Source organism: Bison bison, unplaced genomic scaffold (assembly GCF_000754665.1).
Source record: "Bison bison bison isolate TAMUID 2011002044 unplaced genomic scaffold, Bison_UMD1.0 scf7180017864498, whole genome shotgun sequence".
NCBI lineage: Eukaryota > Metazoa > Chordata > Mammalia > Artiodactyla > Bovidae > Bison > Bison bison.
In genome coordinates, this window is record NW_011495057.1 from 526,930 (window position 1) to 548,638 (window position 21,709).

The 21,709-nt window shown below is 39.9% G+C and overlaps 2 protein-coding genes across 2 annotated transcripts in view; both read left to right on the top strand.

Moving 5' to 3' along the window:
* YES1 (YES proto-oncogene 1, Src family tyrosine kinase) overlaps nt 1-16,191 on the top strand; it is a 31,747-nt gene extending 15,556 nt beyond the window's left edge. The window contains exons 5-12 of the mRNA XM_010828897.1: nt 2,097-2,200; nt 2,287-2,436; nt 3,736-3,891; nt 4,055-4,234; nt 8,869-8,945; nt 10,442-10,595; nt 11,867-11,998; nt 12,794-16,191. Of these exons, the coding sequence (XP_010827199.1) occupies nt 2,097-2,200; nt 2,287-2,436; nt 3,736-3,891; nt 4,055-4,234; nt 8,869-8,945; nt 10,442-10,595; nt 11,867-11,998; nt 12,794-13,002 (1,162 nt within the window). The 3' untranslated portion in view covers nt 13,003-16,191. The remainder of the gene's footprint in view (nt 1-2,096; nt 2,201-2,286; nt 2,437-3,735; nt 3,892-4,054; nt 4,235-8,868; nt 8,946-10,441; nt 10,596-11,866; nt 11,999-12,793) is intronic.
* Nucleotides 16,192-21,357: 5,166 nt separating this feature from the next.
* ENOSF1 (enolase superfamily member 1) overlaps nt 21,358-21,709 on the top strand; it is a 22,223-nt gene continuing 21,871 nt past the window's right edge. The window contains exon 1 of the mRNA XM_010828898.1: nt 21,358-21,501. Within this exon, the coding sequence (XP_010827200.1) occupies nt 21,418-21,501 (84 nt within the window). The 5' untranslated portion in view covers nt 21,358-21,417. The remainder of the gene's footprint in view (nt 21,502-21,709) is intronic.

A 21,709-nucleotide genomic window follows, 5' to 3' on the forward strand; every position in this document is an offset into this window, starting at 1 on the left:
GAAAGGAACACTTCGAGATCATTGTAAGCCTGATTTCAGTATTGCGTGTCTCAGAGAGTCGGGGGCATGCAGAGAGGAGATGGAGAGTTGATAGAGCAGTCAGATCACACACAACATTTGTCAATTAAATTCGCTGTCTTAAGTGGAAAAAAATGTTTGGAATATTGCAAGACAGCAAAATGTGACACAGTGACACAAAGTTAGCACATGCTTTTGGAAAAATGACTTTGATAGATCTGCTCAAAGCAGGGTTGCCACAAACTTTCAGTTTTTAAAAAGACAGCATCTGCAAAGTGCAGTAGAGCAAAACGCAGTTGAGACATGCCTGTACCTTTATGTCAAAGCAGGTTTGCCTGGGATCCATAAATACTTCATATCACAGCAGTTAACACAGCACCCTGCACATAGTAGGTGCTCGATCGATGTTTGTTTGCTTATATTTGTGATGTATAATGTGTCCATAACTCTCTGTTATGCTTTGGCACTTGTTACTTTCGATTTTGTCCTTTTGACTTCTCCACTATTCTATTTTGTCCTTTTATCTTCTCCACTATGCTGTGGCTCCTCTACAGCAAAATTGCATTTTTGTTCACAAAATCAAACCCACACTAGGATCCCTAATAATTTAGGTATGATTCACTTGCATCTTACTGAGTACAAGCTGGAATCAAGATTGCCAGGGGAAATATCAATAACCTCATATATGCAGATGACATCACCCTTACGGCAGAAAGTGAAGAACTAAAGAGCCTCTTGATGAAAGCAGAAGAGGAGAGTGAAAAAGTTGGCTTAAAGCTCAACATTCGGAAAACTAAGATTGTGGCATCCGGTCCCATCACTTCACAGCAAATAGATGGGGAAACAGTGGCAGACTTTATTTTCTTGGGCAGCAAAATCACTGTAGATGGTGATTGCAGCCATGAAATTAAAAGATGCTTTCCCCCTTTAAGAAAAGCTATGACCAACCTAGACAGCATATTAAAAAGCAGAGACATTACTTTGCCGACAAAGGTTCATTTAATCAAAGCTATGGTTTTTTCAGTAGTCATGTATGGATGTGAGAGTAGGATCGTAAAGAAGGCTGAGTGCCAAAGGATTGATGCTTTTGAACTGTGATGTTGAAGAAGACTCCTGAGAGTCCGTTGGACAGCAAGGAGATCCAACCAGTCCATCCTAGAGGATATCAACCCTGAATATTCATTGGAAGGACTGATGTTGAAGCTCCAATACTTTGGCCACCTGATGTGAAGAGCCAACTCATTAGACAAGGCCCTGATACTGGGAAAGATTGAAGTCAGGAGGAGGAGACGACAGAGGATGAGGTGGTTGGATGGCATCACAGACTCAATGGACATGAATTTGAGCAAGCTCTGGGAGGTAGTGAAGGACAGGGCAGCCTGGCGTGCTGCAGTCCATGGGGTCGTAAAGAGCTGGACACGACTGAGCGATTGAACAACAAAACAGAATGCAAATGATCACTCCTGCCAGAGAACCACTTTTACTCTTTCTGTATGTGTGCTAGTTGTTCAGTCGTGTCCGACTTTTTGCAACACCTAGCCCACCAGGCTTCTCTGTTCATGGGATTCTGGAGGAAAGAATACTGGAGTGGGTTGCCGTTCCCTTCTTCACGGGGTTTTTCCAACCTGGGGATTGAATCTGGGGGATCATATCAAATCTCCAGGGATCAAATCTAGGTCTCCTGCATTAGCAGTCAGAGTCTCTCCCATCTAAGACACCAGGAAAGCCCTTTCCCTCTTCCTGTTGTAATGTGAATGTTTCCATCTGTCATTGTCTAAAAGGCAGTCTCACTCTTGCCTTTCCTGCTGTATTTACTGTTCCTCTGACTGCCACGTGGAGTTTAAGAAACCTGTTGAATAGTTAGTATATGAAAAAACTATGACAGAATATATTCAGACAGTAATACTTGTAATATTCTTATTAAAGAAAGACCTTCCATTTTGTTCTGCTATATTTTAAAGCTGTGTTTTATTCTTTGTCATCCTCCCTACCCCACTCCATTCTTACTAATATCTGTGCTTAATTTTTCTGATGCTTACACTCTTCTCACTCAGAACACTATTCTTTCTTTCCCCCAGATGGTATTTTGGCAAAATGGGGAGAAAAGATGCGGAAAGATTACTTCTGAATCCTGGGAATCAGCGAGGTATTTTCTTAGTAAGAGAGAGTGAAACTACTAAAGGTATGAATATTGTTAATCCAAGTATAAAATTTTCCTCAGGCAGTATTTTAAGGAAGACACAGTAAGAGTGTCCATTTCCCCTCTAGGTGCTTACTCCCTCTCTATTCGGGACTGGGATGAGGTGAGGGGTGACAATGTGAAGCACTACAAAATTAGGAAACTTGACAATGGTGGATACTACATCACAACCAGAGCACAGTTTGACACTCTGCAGAAACTGGTAAAACACTACACAGGTATGTGCATTTCACAGGTGAAAGTTACTTCCTTGTGTTTAATTTCATGAGGACAGATCCATGTCTTCATGCCTCTGAAGGTTTAGTGTGCTGCTTCTCACACAGAATGTGCCCAGTGTATTTTAGTTTTAAAATGAAGAACAGAAATACTTACCACCTGAGTTGGGCTCCGGTATGATGTGCCAAATAGATGTGACAATGAAAAAGCAAAATTTTATTTTGGGATATTTACTAAGTAGGTAAAACTAAACATATTAGTAAAAAGCTGTTATCATGTGTCCTGTTGGGTTGCCTTCCTCAGCATAAGCTGGACTATACATAAGACTTGGTGAAGTGTGACTCTAATGAAATGTGATCTGAAGGTGCATTTTGTTTTCATGGAAAATTAAGCTGTAGCAAGTATAGACATTTATCAGTCCTTCACCGATCTTTGAACAGTAGTCAGTATTAGAGTCTTCCGTCTCAAAATGTTTAATCTCCAATTTGATACATAAATGCATCCGCAAGTCTTTAAATGATTAATACTAGGGGAGGGGATGGAGAAGGCAATGGTGACGGGTTTCCGTGACAGTTTCTTCTTCAGTGACAGCTAGCTGCAAATTGAGTCTATCAAGTCAATCATCAGTCTTGACATTGACTCAGCACATTACCAAGCAGTAGCATCAGTTGTAATTGCACTTGTTAGAATGTGGATGTGTGTGGTTACTTGTTAAGAGTGGAACAGAATGTGTGTAAACAGGATTCGCAAGTCAAACCATTGTAAATTTGGAGTTTCCTGTTTTTGTGTCTCCCTTTATTTGAAAATTAGTCCTTTAAAGAAGTTTTTCCTTGATTTTATTGTGCTTCTTAACACTTGTGGATTCTAGAAATAGCTGTTAATGGTAACATTCTCTTTGGGGAAGAAATAAAGTACAGTGATCACAAGCAGAACTTTGGAGGCAGTCTGATCTAGGGTTTAAAACCCATCTCCATCACATATTTACTGGGTGGCCTTGAGAAAGTTGCTTAAGTTTTCTAAGATTCCTTTATATGAATTTGTGAAGTGCTGAATTGGCACGATAGTTGGGACATAAGTATTCAATAAATAATAACTTTAAAATGTATTTAATGAAATGTTTCACTTCTTGTATGTTTTCTTTTATGCAATTTCATTTTTGTGTTTGTGCCTTTGTAATGAAACTGATAGAACATCATGTTTTTATTTCCTGTGATTTAAACTTTTAAAAACACTGGTACAAGTATGTATACCTCAGTTTTTGTAAATTATTCATTTACAGTATAGTTTATTCATTTATCTAGAACATGCCGATGGTTTATGCCATAAGTTAACAACTGTGTGTCCAACTGTGAAACCCCAGACTCAAGGTCTAGCAAAAGATGCTTGGGAAATCCCGCGAGAATCTTTGCGACTAGAGGTTAAACTAGGACAAGGATGTTTTGGTGAAGTTTGGATGGGTAAGGAGCCTGAACTTTTGTTTTCTTTCATTGTTTGGCCATAGATTAAAAGGCCATCATTTATGATATGTTGAAATATGTAAGCTTACTGCTGCTCATTGAAGTTTGTTGTAAATCTCTTAAAATATAGGTTAAAATAGTGAAATGTGGGTTGTTTCTGTAGGAACGTGGAATGGAACCACAAAAGTAGCGATCAAAACACTGAAGCCAGGTACAATGATGCCAGAAGCTTTTCTTCAAGAGGCTCAGATAATGAAAAAACTAAGACATGATAAACTTGTTCCACTATATGCTGTTGTTTCTGAAGAGCCGATTTACATTGTCACTGAGTTTATGTCAAAAGGTATGTGTACGTGAGTATCTCTGGGATATTCGTGTTAATAAATTTTGTCATTTCTATCTTTATGCATACAGATTTTTATTGTGTTTTCTAATTGGAGATTTTTATGTAGACATATGAAAAGAGAAAATCTGATATGTTAACAGAATACTTAGTAATTAGTCCCAGTTATTCTGAAGGATAGTACAGAGTTGAAAAAGAAAATAAGGCACTGAATTTATTTTGAAAGTAAAGTCCTTCATTCCGTTTGACCAGAGGCAGTAGAATAGGAAAAAAAAGTATTTGCACTAGTTGATTTAAAACAACGCAGTCAGAACGGTATTTGTGTCTTCAGTGCTAAATGAAGAAATCAGGTAAAGTTAAGAAAATTAGTTTTATCGAGTTTTAATATACTCTGAGGACTCCTAGAAACTTCTTTTTTCCAATGCTGTCAGCTGAAGGGTGTCTTTCTCCAAACCCCAGACCCCAAGGTGTGGGATCTTCAGTAACAGGGTGGATTAGGGCAGGGAAAGGAGAAGGAAAGGTTGTTTCTCTTCCCTCTTTCCCCTTTGCTGATGATGCATTGGAAGAGGGACCAGTAAGTCACCAAGAATGCTTGCTGACAGGCCTGCTTTTTACCCTCTTGAATTTTATCTCCTCTTTTCAGTATTAATGAGTCACTAATCACAGTGAAAGCCTCTGATGGCGTCATCGCTCTCCAGATGTCCATCTTGGTCAGTGAGGTGCCTCCACCTAGTGGTGACAGCAGCAACTACAAGCTGCCCATTGACGGGAAAATACTTCCCCCCAAAAGCAACAGAAAAACTAGAAGTTAAGAACTGACATTCTTAAGAGAGTTCCAAAGAATAGCGCGGAGAGATAAGAGCGCCTTCCTCAGTGATCAATGCAAAGAAATAGAGGAAAACAACAGAATGGGAAAGACTAGAGATCTCTTCGAGAATATTAGAGATACCAAGGTAACATTTCATGCAAAGATGGGCACAGTAAACAACAGACATGGTATGGACATAACAGAAGCAGAAGATATTAAGAAGAGGTGGCAAGAAACACAGAAGAACTGTACAAAAAAGGTGTTCATGACCCAGATAAACACAGTGGTGTGATCACTCACCTAGAGCCAGACATCCTGTAATGCAAAGTCAAGTGAACTTTAGGAAGCATCACTACGAACAAAGCTAGTAGAGGTGATGGAATTCCAGTTGAGCTATTTCATGTCCTAAAAGATGATGCTGTGAAAGTGCTGCACTCAATATGCCAGTAAATTTGGAAAATTCAGCAGTAGCCTCAGGACTGGAAAAGGTCAGTTTTCATTCCAGTCCCAAAGAAAGGCAATGCCAAAGAATGTTCAGAGTACCATACAATTGTACTCATCTCACATGCTAGCAAAGTAATGCTCAAAATTCTCCAAGCGAGGCTCCAACAGTATGTGAACTGTGAACTTCCAAATGTTCAAGCTGGTTTTATAAAGGCACAGGAACCGGAGATCAAATGGACAACATCTGTTGGATCATTGAAAAAAATGAGAGTTCCAGAAAAACATCTACTTCTGCTTTATTGACTACCCCAAAGCCTTTGACTGTGTGGATCATAACAAACTGTGGAAAATTCTTCAAGAGATGGGAATACCAGACCACCTGACCTGCCTCCCTAGAAATCTGTATGCAGGTCAAGAAGCAGCAGTTAGAACTGGACATGGAACAACAGACTGGTTCCAAATAGGAAAAGGAGTATGTCAGCGCTGTATACTGTCACCCTGCTTGTTTAACTTATATGCAGAGCACATCATGCGAAATGCCAGGCTGGATGAAGCACAAGCTGGAATCAAGATTGCTGGAAGAAATACCAATAACGTCAGATATGCAGATGACATCACCCTTATGGCAGAAAGTGAAGAACTAAAGAGCCTCTTGATGAAAGTGAAAGAGGAGAATGAAAAAGTTGGCTTAAAGCTCAACATTCAGAAAACGAAGATCATGGCATCCGGTCCCATCACTTCATGGGAAATAGATGGGGAACCAGTGGAAACAGTGAGAAGACTTTTTTGGGGGGCTCCAAAATCACTGCACATGGTGACTGCAGCCATGAAATTAAAAGATGCTTGTTCCTTGGAAGAAAAACTATGACCAACCTAGATAGCATATTCAAAAGCAGAGACATTACTTTGCCAACAAAGGTCCATCTAGTCAAAGCTTTGGTTTTTCCAATATTCATGTACAGATGTGAGAGTTGGACTATAAAGAAAGCTGAGCACTGAAGAACTGATGCTTTTGAACTGTGGTGTTGGAGAAGACTATTGAGAGTTCCTTGGACAGCAAGGAAATCCAATCAGTCCATCCTAAAGGAAATGAGTCCTGAATATTCATTGGCAGGGCTGATGCTGAAGCCGAAACTCCAATACTTTGGCCCCCTGATGTAAAGAACTGGCTCATTTGAAAAGACCCTGATGCTGGGAAAGATTGAAGGCAAGAGGAGAAGGGGGCGACAGAGAATGAGATGGTTGAATGGCGTCACCGACTCGATGGACATAAGTTTGAATAAACTCTGGGAGTTGGTGATGGACAGGGAAGCCTGGCATGCTGCAGTCCACAGGGTTGCAAAGAGTCAGACATGACAGCAACTGAACTAACTCGTGGCTAAAACATTACCTAAAGCTCCCAAAGCACATGACTTTTTTTTTTTTGCATTTTTAAATGTTTTATTTATTTTTAAATTGAAGGATAATTGCTTTACAGAATTTTGTTTTTTCTATTAAACGTCAACATGAATCAGAGCACATGGCATTTTTAACAAGGAATCTCTGCCCAGAAAAACTGCCAGGTATCCTACGTCAGAGTATATTAGGGTAAACTAAAAAGCAGGAAAGGGACCAGGAGGAAGTTTAAATCAGGATATTGAGAGTATAAGAGTGTTGTGGAGATAAAGCTAATGGGCCATTTAGCTTGTGTATTGATATCAAGAAGTATTTAATTGGGGAATGTGGTAGAGGTCTGTGTTGTCAGATTGACAGATTAGGATTATATCTAGATGGGATATTTAGAATGCAGGATCACAAATGCCCCTTCCATTTCTAAACTCGGTAGTCCCCCATTTTGCTCTTCACGCACTTAGAATCGGGCCTCTGTAACCCAACTGAACTCATTGCTGCTTGTGTTCTCTCGATTGTCGGGATACTCGGAAACTGGGACTGAAGTCGCTCGGTCATATCCAACTCTTTGCTACCCCACGGACTGTAGCCTACCAGGCTTCTCCAGCCATGGGATTTCCCAGACAAGAGTACGGGAGTGGTTTGCCATTTCCTTCTCCAGGGGATCTTCCAGATCCAGGGATTGAACCCGGGTCTCCTGCATCGCAGGCAGATGCTTTACCATCTGAGCCACCAGGGAAGCAGGATACTCTAGAAATTATTAATAATTGAAATATATTGAATGCTTCTAATATAAAAAGTCTGCTAGTATTATAAGGCATCAAAGAAATAAAGCCATCTAACTAACTTACATTGAATTTGGAAAGAAGACCTAACCCAATGACTTAATTTTTCAGTATAAAACTAACAGCTTGCTATGAACAAATAAGTTCAAGCAAAAGCATAATGAATTTCTAGGTGTTTGACACATTCAGTGAATAACATAGAAATTGAGGAAGAGATTACCTAGGTTGGAATAAAAATAAGAAAAATCAGTAGAAAAGACAAGTCTTGTACCGTCCTTTAAGATGATGAGGGATGTGGATGGGTAAACACAAGGGTTACTGGTATTTCTGCAGAGCTGTAAGGAAATGGGAAACGAAACCATGGGTAGTGGAAAGTGCAGAAGGTAGCTGGTTGGAAATAAGGCTAGAGACGTGCATGGGGCAAACTGAAGGACTGCTCTGAATTGGTCTCACAGTTACTTATCAAGTACCTGCTCTCTGCCATGAATGAGCTTCAGAGGGTCCAGAAAACTTCCTGTGACATTCTCCATCAGTTTTTTCATACTCATGTGTATTTTTCTAGACAAAGAGTCAGTAGTTTTCATCAGATTTTCAAAATAACCCATGACCAAAAAAAAGTTAAAGGCCCACTGGTACATCTAGAACGCTCTGATGAATGGATATAAGGAACACTTAAGGGAGGGGGGATTTGTTGTAACTGGTTAAAGAGCAAAGAAAAACACTGGTCTAAATGACACATTCCAGTCCCCGATTCCTGCTGTTTCTGGGCTCTGCAGCTTTTGTACTGTTTTAGCAATTATCATTATACTGAATGATGTTCTGTTTAGTGGATTGATTGTGACACTTTATCTAGATACTGAGCCCAGAAACAAAGAACTGCAGCTTTTGCTTCTTTCTGTATTTCTCCACTGTCGTGCAGAGTACTTATGTAACATCAGTCTGTCTTGCAGGCTAAAAAGAAGTGTCACTTCCTCTATTGAAGGACAGTTCTTATACTACGTTCTTCATCTTTTCATTTAAACAGAAAACCCTCCTGTGGTCCCAGCATCCGCTTTTCGCCAACTTCTCTCTGGCTCTTGCTTCCCTTCACAGTCAAGATTTTTTTTTTTTTTGAGAACAGACAGTATTACATCTTTATATCCTAATTAGTTCATTTTACTCTTGTTAAATTTGCTTATTGTTCATGAATGTCTTTCTGTCTGTTACAGGGAGCTTATTGGATTTCCTGAAGGAGGGAGATGGAAAGTATCTGAAGCTCCCACAGCTGGTTGACATGGCTGCTCAGGTACTTGTGTGTTCATCTGTGTGTCCATTTGAACTGCAAGTGCACATTAAAAATGTAAACTAATCTTGTGTGTGTGTGCGCGCGTGCACGTGCTAAGTCTCTTCAGTCTTATCCAACTCTTTGTGAGCCTATGGACTGCAGCCCGCCAGGCTCCTCAGAATACTATTGTTTATATGGTGAAATCATGGAGTTTTAGAGCTGGGAGGAACATTACGGATAATCCAGTCTAATCTCTGAATATTACAGATACTGTAGTATCTGAGGAGCCAGGTGTCTAAGATTTGAACAACTTAGAAGTATTAGAGTCAGTGATCCCAGTACCATGCTGCCCTGTATCGTGTGGCCTTTCAGAAACATTTGCATCCACAAATACAAACTCTACGTATTTATACTTCAGCAGACACATGTTAAGACAGTGAATGATTGCTGTTCCAAAGAAAATATTAGAAATCTGAAGTATATGCTGCAGAAGACCTGAACAAAGCTGGGAGTGGGCTGTGGTAGATCAGCAGATACTAAGCAACACAGGGTCACACTGATCCTACTAGGGTAGAAGGTGGAAAGGTAATATACCTAAGTGAAAGGGTTAGTCGCTCAGTCATGTCTGACTCTTTGGGACCCCATGGAATGTAGCCGTCCAGGCTCCTCTGTCCATGGAATTTTCCAGGCAAGAATACTGGAATGGGTAGCCATTCCCTTCTCCAAGGGATCTTCCCAACCCAGGGATCAAACTCAGGTCTTCTAGAACATTGCAGGCAGATTCATTACCTTCTGAGCCACCAGGGAAGGCCCAATATACCATAAGTAATTAATCATATTGGTCTTTAAATAAAGAAAAATAAAGTATATGCTGAGTTTCTTTTTTTAATATAGTCCCAAATGAGAATTTAGATGGCAGGTATACAGTTTAAGATGTGGTAGTTTTACTCTTCTGAGTTTTTGTTTTTAAATGTAATTGAGAACTATTAAGTTTTATTCAGATGTGTGGTAGGTATTCAAGGGGCCTGTTATTGCTTTGGTTGACACATTGAATCTAAGGCTCCTCTCATTATAATGAGTGTCCAGATGTCCACAGGATCTGGCAATTCAGAGAAACTTTATACCAAGAAAACTGTGCCTGTGCGACCTTAGCATATGTCAAGCCTCGTCCATACGCCTGAGCTCCAGGCTCTGAGCCCCTTTATGGTGGAGGCGGGCAGACTGTTCATCTGTGAAGGGCCAGCTGAATGCTTCAGGCTTTGTGGGCCACATGCCATCTTTTTTCTCCCCCTTCCCCACTTCTCTTCTCTCCTCCTCTCGACCCCTCTCTTCCTCCTCATCCTTCTCTCCCTGCTCCATTAAAAGGTTTTCTGTTTTTCCTATCATCTACTAGACTCTGCCCCATTACCATCATCTCTTTTCCAGAGGCATGTCTTCAGTGATGTGGTTTAACATTAACCAGAATTGCCCTCTCCATCCTTCCCTTCATACCATATATGTTTGTTTTTCTTCCCAAGATTGCTGATGGTATGGCCTATATTGAAAGAATGAACTATATTCATCGAGATCTTCGGGCTGCTAATATTCTCGTAGGCGAAAACCTTGTGTGCAAAATAGCAGATTTTGGCTTAGCAAGGTTAATTGAAGACAATGAATATACGGCAAGACAAGGTAAAATGACTGTTTAATAAATAAACTGGTAACCTCATTTTCAATGAATGGATTTTCTTACCGTTCTTTTGAACATACAGGGTTGTACAGAATTAAGCAAACAGCTCTAGGCCTGCTCAGAAGAGTCAGAGAAACATTGATTTTTGATCATAAAATTATACATAATGCATAATACTGTGGCTTTCTGATAGCTCTTTCCCCTAGAGAAGCACCTGACTGTGGGTGTTGTTTGCATTATGAATACGGCGAGCAGTATTCTCCTCTTCACACTTCCCTTGGCATGCCAACAAATAAGAAACATTTTAAAATAACGTTTCTAACAAACCTCAGAACCATCCAGGTTTTACTGCATGAAGCACTAGAAGCTCAGCGCTTTCTTTTCCATTTCCATACCTGTGTGCTGTCCCCTCCAGCTAGAGTATCTTCCTGTTCTTCTTCAGCCTTTACCTGTGGAAATTCTAACCACTCTTTAAGGCTAAACTTCGCTACCACTTTTTGAATGAAACCTTTTATGATTGTGCTAATGGAAATTGATCTTCTGTCTGTCAGAACATCTAAAGAACTATATTTACAACATTATATATCTACATAAGTAACTTTAAGTATTTAAGACACCTATAATCTTATTTTCACTATAAGTATATAAACATCACAAAGGCTGTGTTTTTGTGCCTCTGCTAACAATTAGCATAATGTGCATAAAAAAGTGCTAAGACACCAAATATTTGAGTAAATTAGTACAGGCTTTTCAAAATGATAGTACAGTAAAATTTTCTAGAGAGAGATCATATATAGAAAGGAGATTATGGTCAAAAACCAGTAGACATTAGAACCAACGGAATATGCTCTTGGCAGCCAGCAGTGGTAACTACTAGGAACTCAGTTCAGTTCAGTTGCTCAGTCGTGTCCGACTCTCTGCGACCCCACAGACTACAGCACGCAGGCAGCTGGACTGACTGAAAAAGTTATAGATCCTATAATGCATGTTTTTGGTTGCTTCTTACTAGCATTTTTACCTCTGTTCCTTCTTGGATGGTTTTCTGTCCCCACCAGCCATGCACTTTTTTATGTCATTGAATATCTTATCGGGAAGAAGTGTGTTTTCTACTAACGGGAATTTTAAATAGTATTAAAGCAGATCTTGTACTTTCGAAGAATTTGACACTGATCACAGGTACAGTAGGGATACTGACAAAAAACGAGCCCTGCTGTTGCCATATGTGCACAGAAAGAAACCAGTTACTGAAGCAAGCTGGTCAATACTGTTTTAGGTGCAAAATTTCCAATCAAGTGGACAGCTCCTGAGGCTGCACTGTATGGTCGATTTACAATCAAGTCTGATGTATGGTCATTTGGAATTCTACAGACAGAACTGGTAACAAAGGGCAGAGTGCCATATCCAGGTGAGCTTGTATTCATGTACCTGGAGTTTATGGGGGAGAGGCCTTTTTTTTCCTCTTTGTTTATCTGTTTTCTTTCTTCCTTCCCTCCCTCCCTCTCTCTTTTTGGCATTGGATGGTGAGCAGTCTGTGAGAGCCACAGTCCTTGAGATGGGGCTCTGTATGCATAGCTTTCTCCCTTTTCTAAAAGGGTCTTTTTGCTCTACTGTTTTCTCGGATGATGAGCATAAATATATCTCCGTCATCTCCTTCCCTTCCTCCCACAAGTAACTGAGGGTATGCTTAGCCTGTGATAACACAGGGTGAGCTGCTGATGAAATAGTTGGGGATTACATAGGAATACAAGAAAGGAGGTGTGTAATAAATTTAAGCAAAGTCAAACAGGTGACATTAGATAAAGAAACTGTTTCAAGGAAGTAACTTGATATAAAGTAACATAATCAGTATATTTGGCAAAACCAGAACTAGAACTCATTCTTCTGAATTCCTTTCAGACACTGTCTTGCCTCTGTTCCTCATTAGCCCAAGTTTGGGGTTGGCTTTGAAAAGCATGAGTACTAAAAACCAGATTTTAGGTGGAATGAAGAAAGATATGTTGAAACAGATTAGCATTTTTCTAAGCTTTTGCTGATGTCCTTTGACATTTAACATTTATTTCTCTGTCAGAAAGGATTGTTTCAGTAAAGAAACTCACTTGAATATATGTCGAATTAGCGGTGGGGGTCAGTTCTGTTTGGCTTGTGGTGTGTAGGGGCACCGTTTCTCACTGTTTCTCGCTGTTTGGCGCCCGTGTGTCAGGTATGGTGAACCGCGAGGTGCTGGAGCAGGTGGAGCGAGGGTACAGGATGCCATGCCCGCAGGGCTGCCCAGAGTCCCTCCACGAATTGATGAATCTGTGTTGGAAGAAGGACCCTGATGAGAGACCAACATTTGAGTATATCCAGTCCTTCCTGGAAGACTATTTCACTGCTACAGAGCCACAGTACCAGCCAGGAGAAAATTTATAATCCACCAAGCCTATTTTATATGCACCGATCTGCCAAAATTGTAAAGAACTTGTGTAGACTTCCTCACTTACGTACAGGAATCAAAAGAAGAAAATCTTCTTCACCCTGCATGTTTTTGATGGTAAACTGGAATTCCAGACATGGTTGCACAAAACCACTTTTTTTTTTCCAAGTGTTAAACTCTAAAGTACCAATGATGAATTTTTCCAGCTGATTTCAGGGTCCAAAGAAAGTATAGTTAAGATTTGGATGACCGTGTGAATGATGGCATGACAGTGAAGAGCAGCAAGGTACTGCTTATGAATCACTCCCTTTCTTTTATTCCCCAAACTTATAATTTAAGAGAAATTTATCAATCAGTATAGGCAAAACTTGGGAGATTAAAATCAGTTATACCATAATAAAATCTAGAATTATGGAATTTTCACGGGACCAAACAATTCCATTCCAGTTTTTTAATATATCTTGCATTTATTCTTCTTAGAAGTTTTTTCTAAGTTGAACAGTTAATATGCAACCTTTATATATGCCTCTGTTTGCATGGAAGTGGGCCAGGTTTTTAGAAGCAGAAAGGAAACGGCATCTAAAACTTGATTAAATGTTAGATGACAGCAGTGGAATTTGAAAGTATAATGCACTGTGTTAATACTCAATATACTCATGAAACTGGAAAGTAGAAGACATTTTTCATTTTAATCATTTCTTAATAGCTCAGTTTGAAATAATGAAGGTAATTAGAAAGTGAGCTAATGTTTTGTAAGGTTGCATTGATTTTTTTTAAAGGCAATATATAATTGAAATCATACAATCCAAGGGGAAATATTTTAATCTTTAGATAGCATGAAAAAAATAAACTCAGCGTTTTTTAACAGTCATCTTTGAAAAGTAGACTGGTACTGTGAGATTGCTAATATGTAGTTAACGGTGGGTGCCACAAATGGAAAGTATCACTAGATCAGGGACTTGAATGCACTTTTGCTCATACTGAATATAGACTAACAGAGAGGAAAATGTATTTAAAAGAAATATGAGAAAAGAAAATGTGAAAGTTTTACAGATAGAGAGATGGGATGTTGTGTTTAACGTTGATGTTATGGAGTGACAAAATGGCTTTGCTGGCACTCAAAGCTCCTCACTTAATCTGTTTTCTGAGATTTTAAGAGCTATAGGTAGGACTATAAAACTAATCTTTCTTAACACAAACACTAAATGAGTGCTGTAGCCTCAAATAGCTAAGTTAAGGCTTCCCACTAATTCCAGTGATACAGCTTCTATGCAGAACGTTTTTAGAACTCCAGTTTTCAAGTCCATGTTGAAATCTGCATTCCCTTTTTAAGTATACTTAATGATGATCATTTTTCCCCTTTTAGAATTTAGTTGATTTGAGGAGAAAGTACTCAGTATACTTGGTGAAAAGAGGGGGATAGTTGTTGCATATTTAAAGTACGCCAGTGAAACGTACAGAATAATACTGATTTTTATGACCAACTCAAAAAGAAAATTAAAATCCCAAAATATGAATTTGAATGGCAGCGTCATGGGTGTAAGTGTCTAGCAAAGGAACTGAGTCTGACAAAAGTCTGGTATTTACGTTTTAAAACACTCTCTTTTGTAGTTATATTTTAAACATAGCAACACATCCGGTCCCAGCATTTTAGGAATATCATTACTAACTATCGTCACTTACCTGATTTGGTCATTAAATAAACAGTTCTGTGCTGTGGTATCTGTGTTGAGATCCAGACCATTTTAAAATGTGACAGATGAACTCCATGCAGGTTGGCAGTAGTTCTGGTACTAAAACTTGCAGTGGCTTCTTATGTTTACGTAACTTGCATACTATTGAATCCTTCCACAAGGATTTTCCCAAGAAGACTGCTGTCATCATTTACCTTTTACATCCTCAACCTGTGACTTCAGATTTTTAAAGGGCTTTGTGTGAACTATGATATTTCAATTTTTCTAAGCATTTTAAAAAGGATAAAATTATGTTTATGTACTAATAATTCCCTTCCGAAAAATAAGCCAGAAAAAGTTGATGGCATTCATTAGATTTTAATTGAATGGAGCAGTTCCTTATAATATCAATTGTATAGTTAGGAAATAAAACACTAACTTAATGTGTATTCAGTTTAAATGGTTTATGTATTTTTAAATTGCTGAGAAAAATAAACAAGTTTGTACATTTGAAGATTTTTTCCAACAGCTTTTCTTCAGCCTCTTAATTTGTTTTCCTTACCAAGAAAGGAAGTTGGTAAAAACAGCCTTCTAGCACAAACTTTTTTTTTTAATGAATAATGGTAGCCTAAAACTTAATATTTTTATAAAGTATTATTATATTGTTTTGTGGATAATTGAAATAAAAATTCTCATTGAATGTACCCATTTATCTTTTTAGCCACTATTCATATGTTCTATCAGTTTTTAAAAAAATGGCATTTAAAGCAAAGTATATTCTGAGTTTCTTCTTCCATTGGGGGGAAAAAAAGTATTGAGTTATGACTCTTGAGCAGAGTTAAATCAATTCTTTTTAAATTCAGAACATTATTAAACTTATTCTGTGTGATTAATTTTCCATGTCAGGTGAGTGACATTGTTTTTACAAGGTTTTTTTGTTTGTTTTTTTTTAATATCAGCAAGTACAGTTTTAATGTACTGACAAACCTAAGAGATTTAAGTGAAGTTATTCTTAGAAGAAGATTCTATGTGAAGAATATAAAATAAAATAACCACTTTTGATCATAAGGGATTTAATTTTCTAAAAATGAAAAATATGCAAGCCTTATTTCTATGTGTTTTACACTTGTATTATAGGTATAATGAAAATAAGATTATGCTAAATTATGAATGGCCAATCAAAAGCATTTGTTATTTCCAATAAGGTAATAGTATTAATTGCTTTCTAGTGTTATTTTATCTAAAATTATTAGCTTTGTTTTTCCCTAATGATTCCAGAAAAGTAACATTTAATGAACAAACACATCATTTAATAAACATTTATTAAATATTTTTATACAGTAGAGAAATAAGTTCTCAATTTAAGAATGTTTTCCTAGTTTGCTGTTTGCCTTTTAATTTAGCATGTATTTTTTTTGACGTTTAAGTTGTACATTTGTATGTTGTCAAATCTTTTTTATTCCTAAAACATCCTTTGCATCCCAAGATTAAATATTCATCTCATCTGTTCTATTTGATGCTTTTGTGTTTTATATCACTCTTTAATTCACCTGGAAGTTTTGAGGGCATAAAATGTGACTTAAGGATCTAGCTTGATTTCCCACCCCCCTATACCATTAATTTTCCCAGCAGCAATTACTGGTTAATGCATCTCCCACCCCATTGGTTTTGTCCAATTAACTTGACATTCTGACACGAGTATAATACTTCAATGACTAATCACTTGGTAATGCAGTTTAATAATTAAGCAAGTAGCCTTTTTTTTTTTCCAATGTTGATGTTCTGGAAAATTCTTGATAAACTTTGTAGACTTTATTTTTCATACTCCAGAAAAATTCAGGGGAGATTTTAGTTAGGATTATATTACGTTTATATAAATTAGTTTGGTAAGAAATAATCTCTTACCATCTTTTCTAGTCAGTCTTCCGATCCCATTTATGCAAAATCTTGATTTACATCTCTTAGTAAAGTCTCTAAGACTTTTCTCCATTGAACTGGAAGATGAGTCTCATCTCTTGTCTGATTATACTGCTCTATAGATGCTATCCGGATGTTGCTGGAGGCCAGGTCCCCACTTAGATCCAAAACAAACCGCCATGCACAGGGGAGGGAGAGAGCATGGGCCCCAGCAGCATTTATTTCCGTAAAATCAGCTCCTCCCCTGCCTTCCATTTCCTTCCTTCCTCCCTTCCTTTTCTTTTTTTGACATCAAGTTGAGTTTCCTTCATAACAATCAAGAGTCCTGATTAATTCACATTCAAGCTGTTGAGACACAGGAATAGTTATAAGTAAAACCAGCCGTGTGTGCCTGGTATCATCCATTTGTCCTTTCACAGCCGCACTCCTCCGGAAGGCTTGCCTGTCCTCAGCTGTGGGTTCCCTCGCTCTGGATTCCTCTTGAGCTAAGCCAGCGAGGAGCTCAGTCAGAAGACTGGAGGAAACCTGAGAGGTCAAGGTATTTATTCTCCTGCCTCCCTCCTTGGGAGTTGGGCTGGCTGTGTCCTCTCCACTTGCAGGTTCCTTTCAGTATGACCTCTCTCGTTTGGGGGACTGTTAGCAGCTGCTGTCCCCTGTCTTTTCTGTCTTAGGGCTGCTTCTACTCACCGGTTGCTGCGTTGATTCTTGTGGTTCCCTTTTCCTGCCCACCTCTTTGTAAATATCCTAGAATTAATCTGGAGTATGACATCCGTTTCCATGTGGGACCCTTACTGATACTCAGCATGCTACCACTAGCTGTATCTTACTTTATTACATCAAAGTGAGACTTCATACAAAAGTAACATTTTTGGTACAGTAGCAATATATGTCATTCTGTTAAATGTAACCATAAGTGCAAGTATTAGTTGCTTAGTTGTGTCTGACTCTGTGACCACATGGACTGTAGCCCACCAGGCTCCTCTGTCCATGGAATTCTCCAGGCAAGAATACTGGAGTGGGTTGCCTTTCCCTTCTCCAGGAGATCTTGCGACCCAGGGGTCAAACCCGGGTCTCCTGCATTGCAGGCAGATTCTTTACCATTTGAGCCACTAGGGAAGCCCTGGTTACCATAAATGGAGAGAACATATGAAATGTTGAGCATATTCAGAACTCTGATTTCTAAACTGAACCTTAAGGATTTTTCAATTAACTATTTTTCAAAAAATTGGCAAACCAAATGTGGTAAAACGCCACTGAACCAACCAGTTGGGTATAACGCTCCAAGAAGGAGTGAATCATTCATGAGTAGAATGAATGATGAATAGGAATGAGGGAGTAGGAGGGCTGAGCTAAGAAAAAGGAAATGGAAGAAAAAGGAAGCACCCAGAAAATGAGTAAAACAATGAAAGCCAAGTTAAATAGTGTGAGAACCTCAGGAAAGGCCCACAGACCTTTAAGAAACAAGATGTCTAAGATGCTTGATAAGTTCTCCTGTTACCACAAACTTTCCTTCAACTCTGCTTTACGACCTGGGTGGGTAGCATTGAAGGTAGTAAAGGAATTAGGACAATGTCCAAAAAGGTTGATGACAAAGGGGAGAGGTGGGTTTCACACAAAGGAGTTTAAATGTAGTGAGGAGAAAGTCCTCTAAGTGCTTCAGAGACGCTGGGAGGCACAGGCACTTAGGTTTCCCACATACACAGGGAAGCAGTTCAGTCCAGCTTCAGTCACATCTTAAAGGTCAGATTAGCATGAGTAAGCTAGAAGACTGAGAGTCTAAAGTAAAAAAATGCCTGCAGTCTAAGTGGTAATAGAGATGAGAGAAATAAAAACTTTTAGCAATTGGCCCAAAGGAGTGACAGTGATCCTAATAGAAAAACTGAATTATGTGAAGTGATATGTTCCTTAAAGGCTATCAGAGTCCTTTCACTCACTCACATAATTGCTATTTTCTGGGAATGCCTTGGTCTCCTAAAACACTGAGAGAATATACCATGGAATTAGCAAACTATGCCTGGTTTACATCTCTTGATCCCAAACCCTCCGAAAGGATCAGAGATCTGGGTTTCTAACTTGTGTTTTTGTAATCCATATCACTGCTAGAAAATTAGAAAGATGATATTAATACAGAAAAATGTTTGTTTATGGGTGTGCTGGGTCTTCACTGCTGCCCAAGGGCTTTCTCTAGTACAGGTGAGGGGGGTTACTCTTCCTTGCAGTCCTTGGGCTTCTCGTGGTGGTGGCTTCTCTTGTTGCAGAGCACAGGCTCCCGAGCTCAGGCTCGGTAGTTGTGGCGCCGGGCTTTGTTGCTCCTCGGTCTGTGGGTCTTCCTGGACCTGGCATTGAGCCCATGTCCCCTGCATTGACAGACGGACTCTCAACTACTGGGCCACCAGGGAAGTCCATAAAAGTATTTTTAAAACGTTCTGAAAAGAAGTCTTTTATTCCTGGTTTTCAGCAATTTATTTATGATGTGGCTTCACATGACTTTCTTAAAGGTTATTCTGTTTAGAGTTTGAGAGGCTTGATTCAGTGGATTATAGTTCTTATCAAAGTCAGAAAATCTGGGAGATTATTTTTCAGTTTTTCCCTGTTCACTCTGGGACTCTTAATTATATATATATATATTGGACCATTTAATATTGCCTCACAGGTCAGTAATTTGCTTCATTTTGGATACTTTTGCTCTGTCTTCATATTCACTAGTCTCTTATTTTGCAGTGTGTTTTCTGCTTTTCATCCCACACAGTATATATATAATTTTATTAATTTATTTATGGCTGTGCTGGGTCTTCGTTGCTGCGGTAAGAATATAAATCCTGTCCATTTTACTTTATTTTTCCTAAAATGTAATGGGACTATTACAGGGGTGTGGGGAGGGGGTGTCAGCATTTGGAATAGCGATGTAGGCAGAACTGAACCTGTATAATAAACTGCCCCAGTCAGTGAGCTGGAATAGTTAACCAAAGGATATGCCCAGAACTCAAAGAATCAAAAAGGAATTTTTTTTTTAATTAAAGCATGGGTGATAGATTCAGAGTAAGTTTAGTATCAAACCAACATAAATTCCAGATGGAAAAAAGAGGAAGAACCAAGTAGAGACAATTTCCAAAGCAGCATGCTGCTTCTGGTTTGAAAGAATCCATCAGCTGTGGAGTAAAATTAGTATCTAAGTGAATCTTAAATATAAGTAGTTATTTTAAAACCATAAAGAGAAAATCCAAACATTTTCCAGAGAATAGGGAATAAAAAATTCTTAATGAAACTTAACATTACCTTAAAAAGTATTAATTTGAACTAATAATTCTATACAGTAAAATCCTTCAAATCTTGAAAGAAAAAGACATGTTCAGAACATGAAGTACTCAGAATATATCACTCAGCCCCAAGAACCATTCTGAAAGAAAACTTGAGCATATATTCCAGCCAGACACCCCCACCCTAAAAATCAAGACAGCAAAAAAAAAAAGTTAACTGTCTAAGCTGTAGAGTGGGTAGGAGAGGCCAGGGGGAAAGAAAGGCTACTTCCTATTAACATTCAAATTTCAGACTTCTCTTGGAAACTAGGAAGATGCGGCAATCTGCGCTCTTAATTCCTACAGGGCTACAATCAACTGGCGCTGCCTGGCTGTCCCTTTAGCTGCAGTCACTGCTTCTTATCTCACCCCTCTTTGCTTCCTGGTGCCCACCCAGCCTCTGTAGCATTGAGTTAACATCCATGTAGCTTCTGAGTTAAGCATCTCAGTCTTTAGCCAGAGGAATTCATCTGCCAGGGTTCTATGTGTATGCATCCTTGAGCAGCAGACGTGACCTGGAGATCCCTGAAAACATCCCTGCCATACCCACAGGAACATTTATTAATGGACAAATATATCTGTATAGCACTGCTTCCCAAACAGTCGTCAAAACAGTCCCTAGAAGTAGGAACTGAAAGGTGGCGTGCTAGGCAAGACAAGAGGTTACGTGGACCATCCCTAAAATGGTATAAAAACTTAACATCTGTGCACAGTGCTGCGGTTTTGGGCGTGGGGGGCTGTCCGTAGCCCTCACCATGTTGTCAGAGGGATCCTATAGCTCTGAACCCCACAATTCCTGCCACCCAGAGGACAGAGCCTTGGGTTTGCAGCTAGTACTCTTAGCCACTTATCTAGCTGTGTGGCCTCGGGCAAGTCTCTTAAATTACTTAATCTCTCTGAATCTCATTTCTTCATTAAAATGGACAATACCTGCCTACCTTGCAGGGCTGGGTAGATAAGCGGTCCTGTATTTAAAGCTTTCTGCATCAGCAAGGATGTAATAAATGGTGGCCCGCCTCTTAGTTTATCAAACGGCAAACAGGCTGAGGTCATTTCAAGATTTTCTGGCCCAAGGCTATCCTGGTTGAGCCAACCTTGAGTGACTTCAGATTTGGAGCTGGTCCAAATCTGCTGCGAGGCGATCGCACTCTGAACCGACCGGGTTTCTTCCTCTCGGGGCGTCGCTCCGGGTAAGGTCACATGACAATTTCTAGTCTGGGCGGAGCAGGATCCTGGGGGGAGGAGGGACGGGAGAGGGCAGTGGGCGCGGGGTCGGTGGAGACGCCGAGCGAATCTGCCTTGGGGAACAGTGCGCCAGTTGCGGGGCGGAAACTTGGCGCGGAAAACGTGTGAGTCAGGGGACCCTTAACCGGGCCGGCCCCTCTAAGTTTGACAATTCCCTGAGTTCTCGAGTGCGGCCACGCCCCCTGGCCACACGGCCAATCCGCGCCGGCTCCTTGCCCCTCCCTCTCCGCGTGCCCGCGTCCGGCCCAGCAAAGTTGGCGGCGCCCCAGCGCGCGTGGGCATGGTGCACGGCAGGGTCTCCCGGCTCTCGGTCCACGACGTGCGCTTCCCCACGTCACTCGGGGGCCACGGCTCGGACGCCATGGTAAGCGCTGTCCGTCCCGGTGCCCTCCCGCCCCACCGACGCTAGGGCCCCTTAGGCGCGGGGCACCCGGAGGGGGCCCTTTGGAAGGTTTCCCACCTTTGGAACCGTTGCTTTTGTAAGTGGAGTGAAGGTATCCAGAGACTCTCCATCCTCCTAGGTTTTTTTCTTTTTCTTATTGTTTCTTTCTTTGCTGGCATTTAGTATTTCC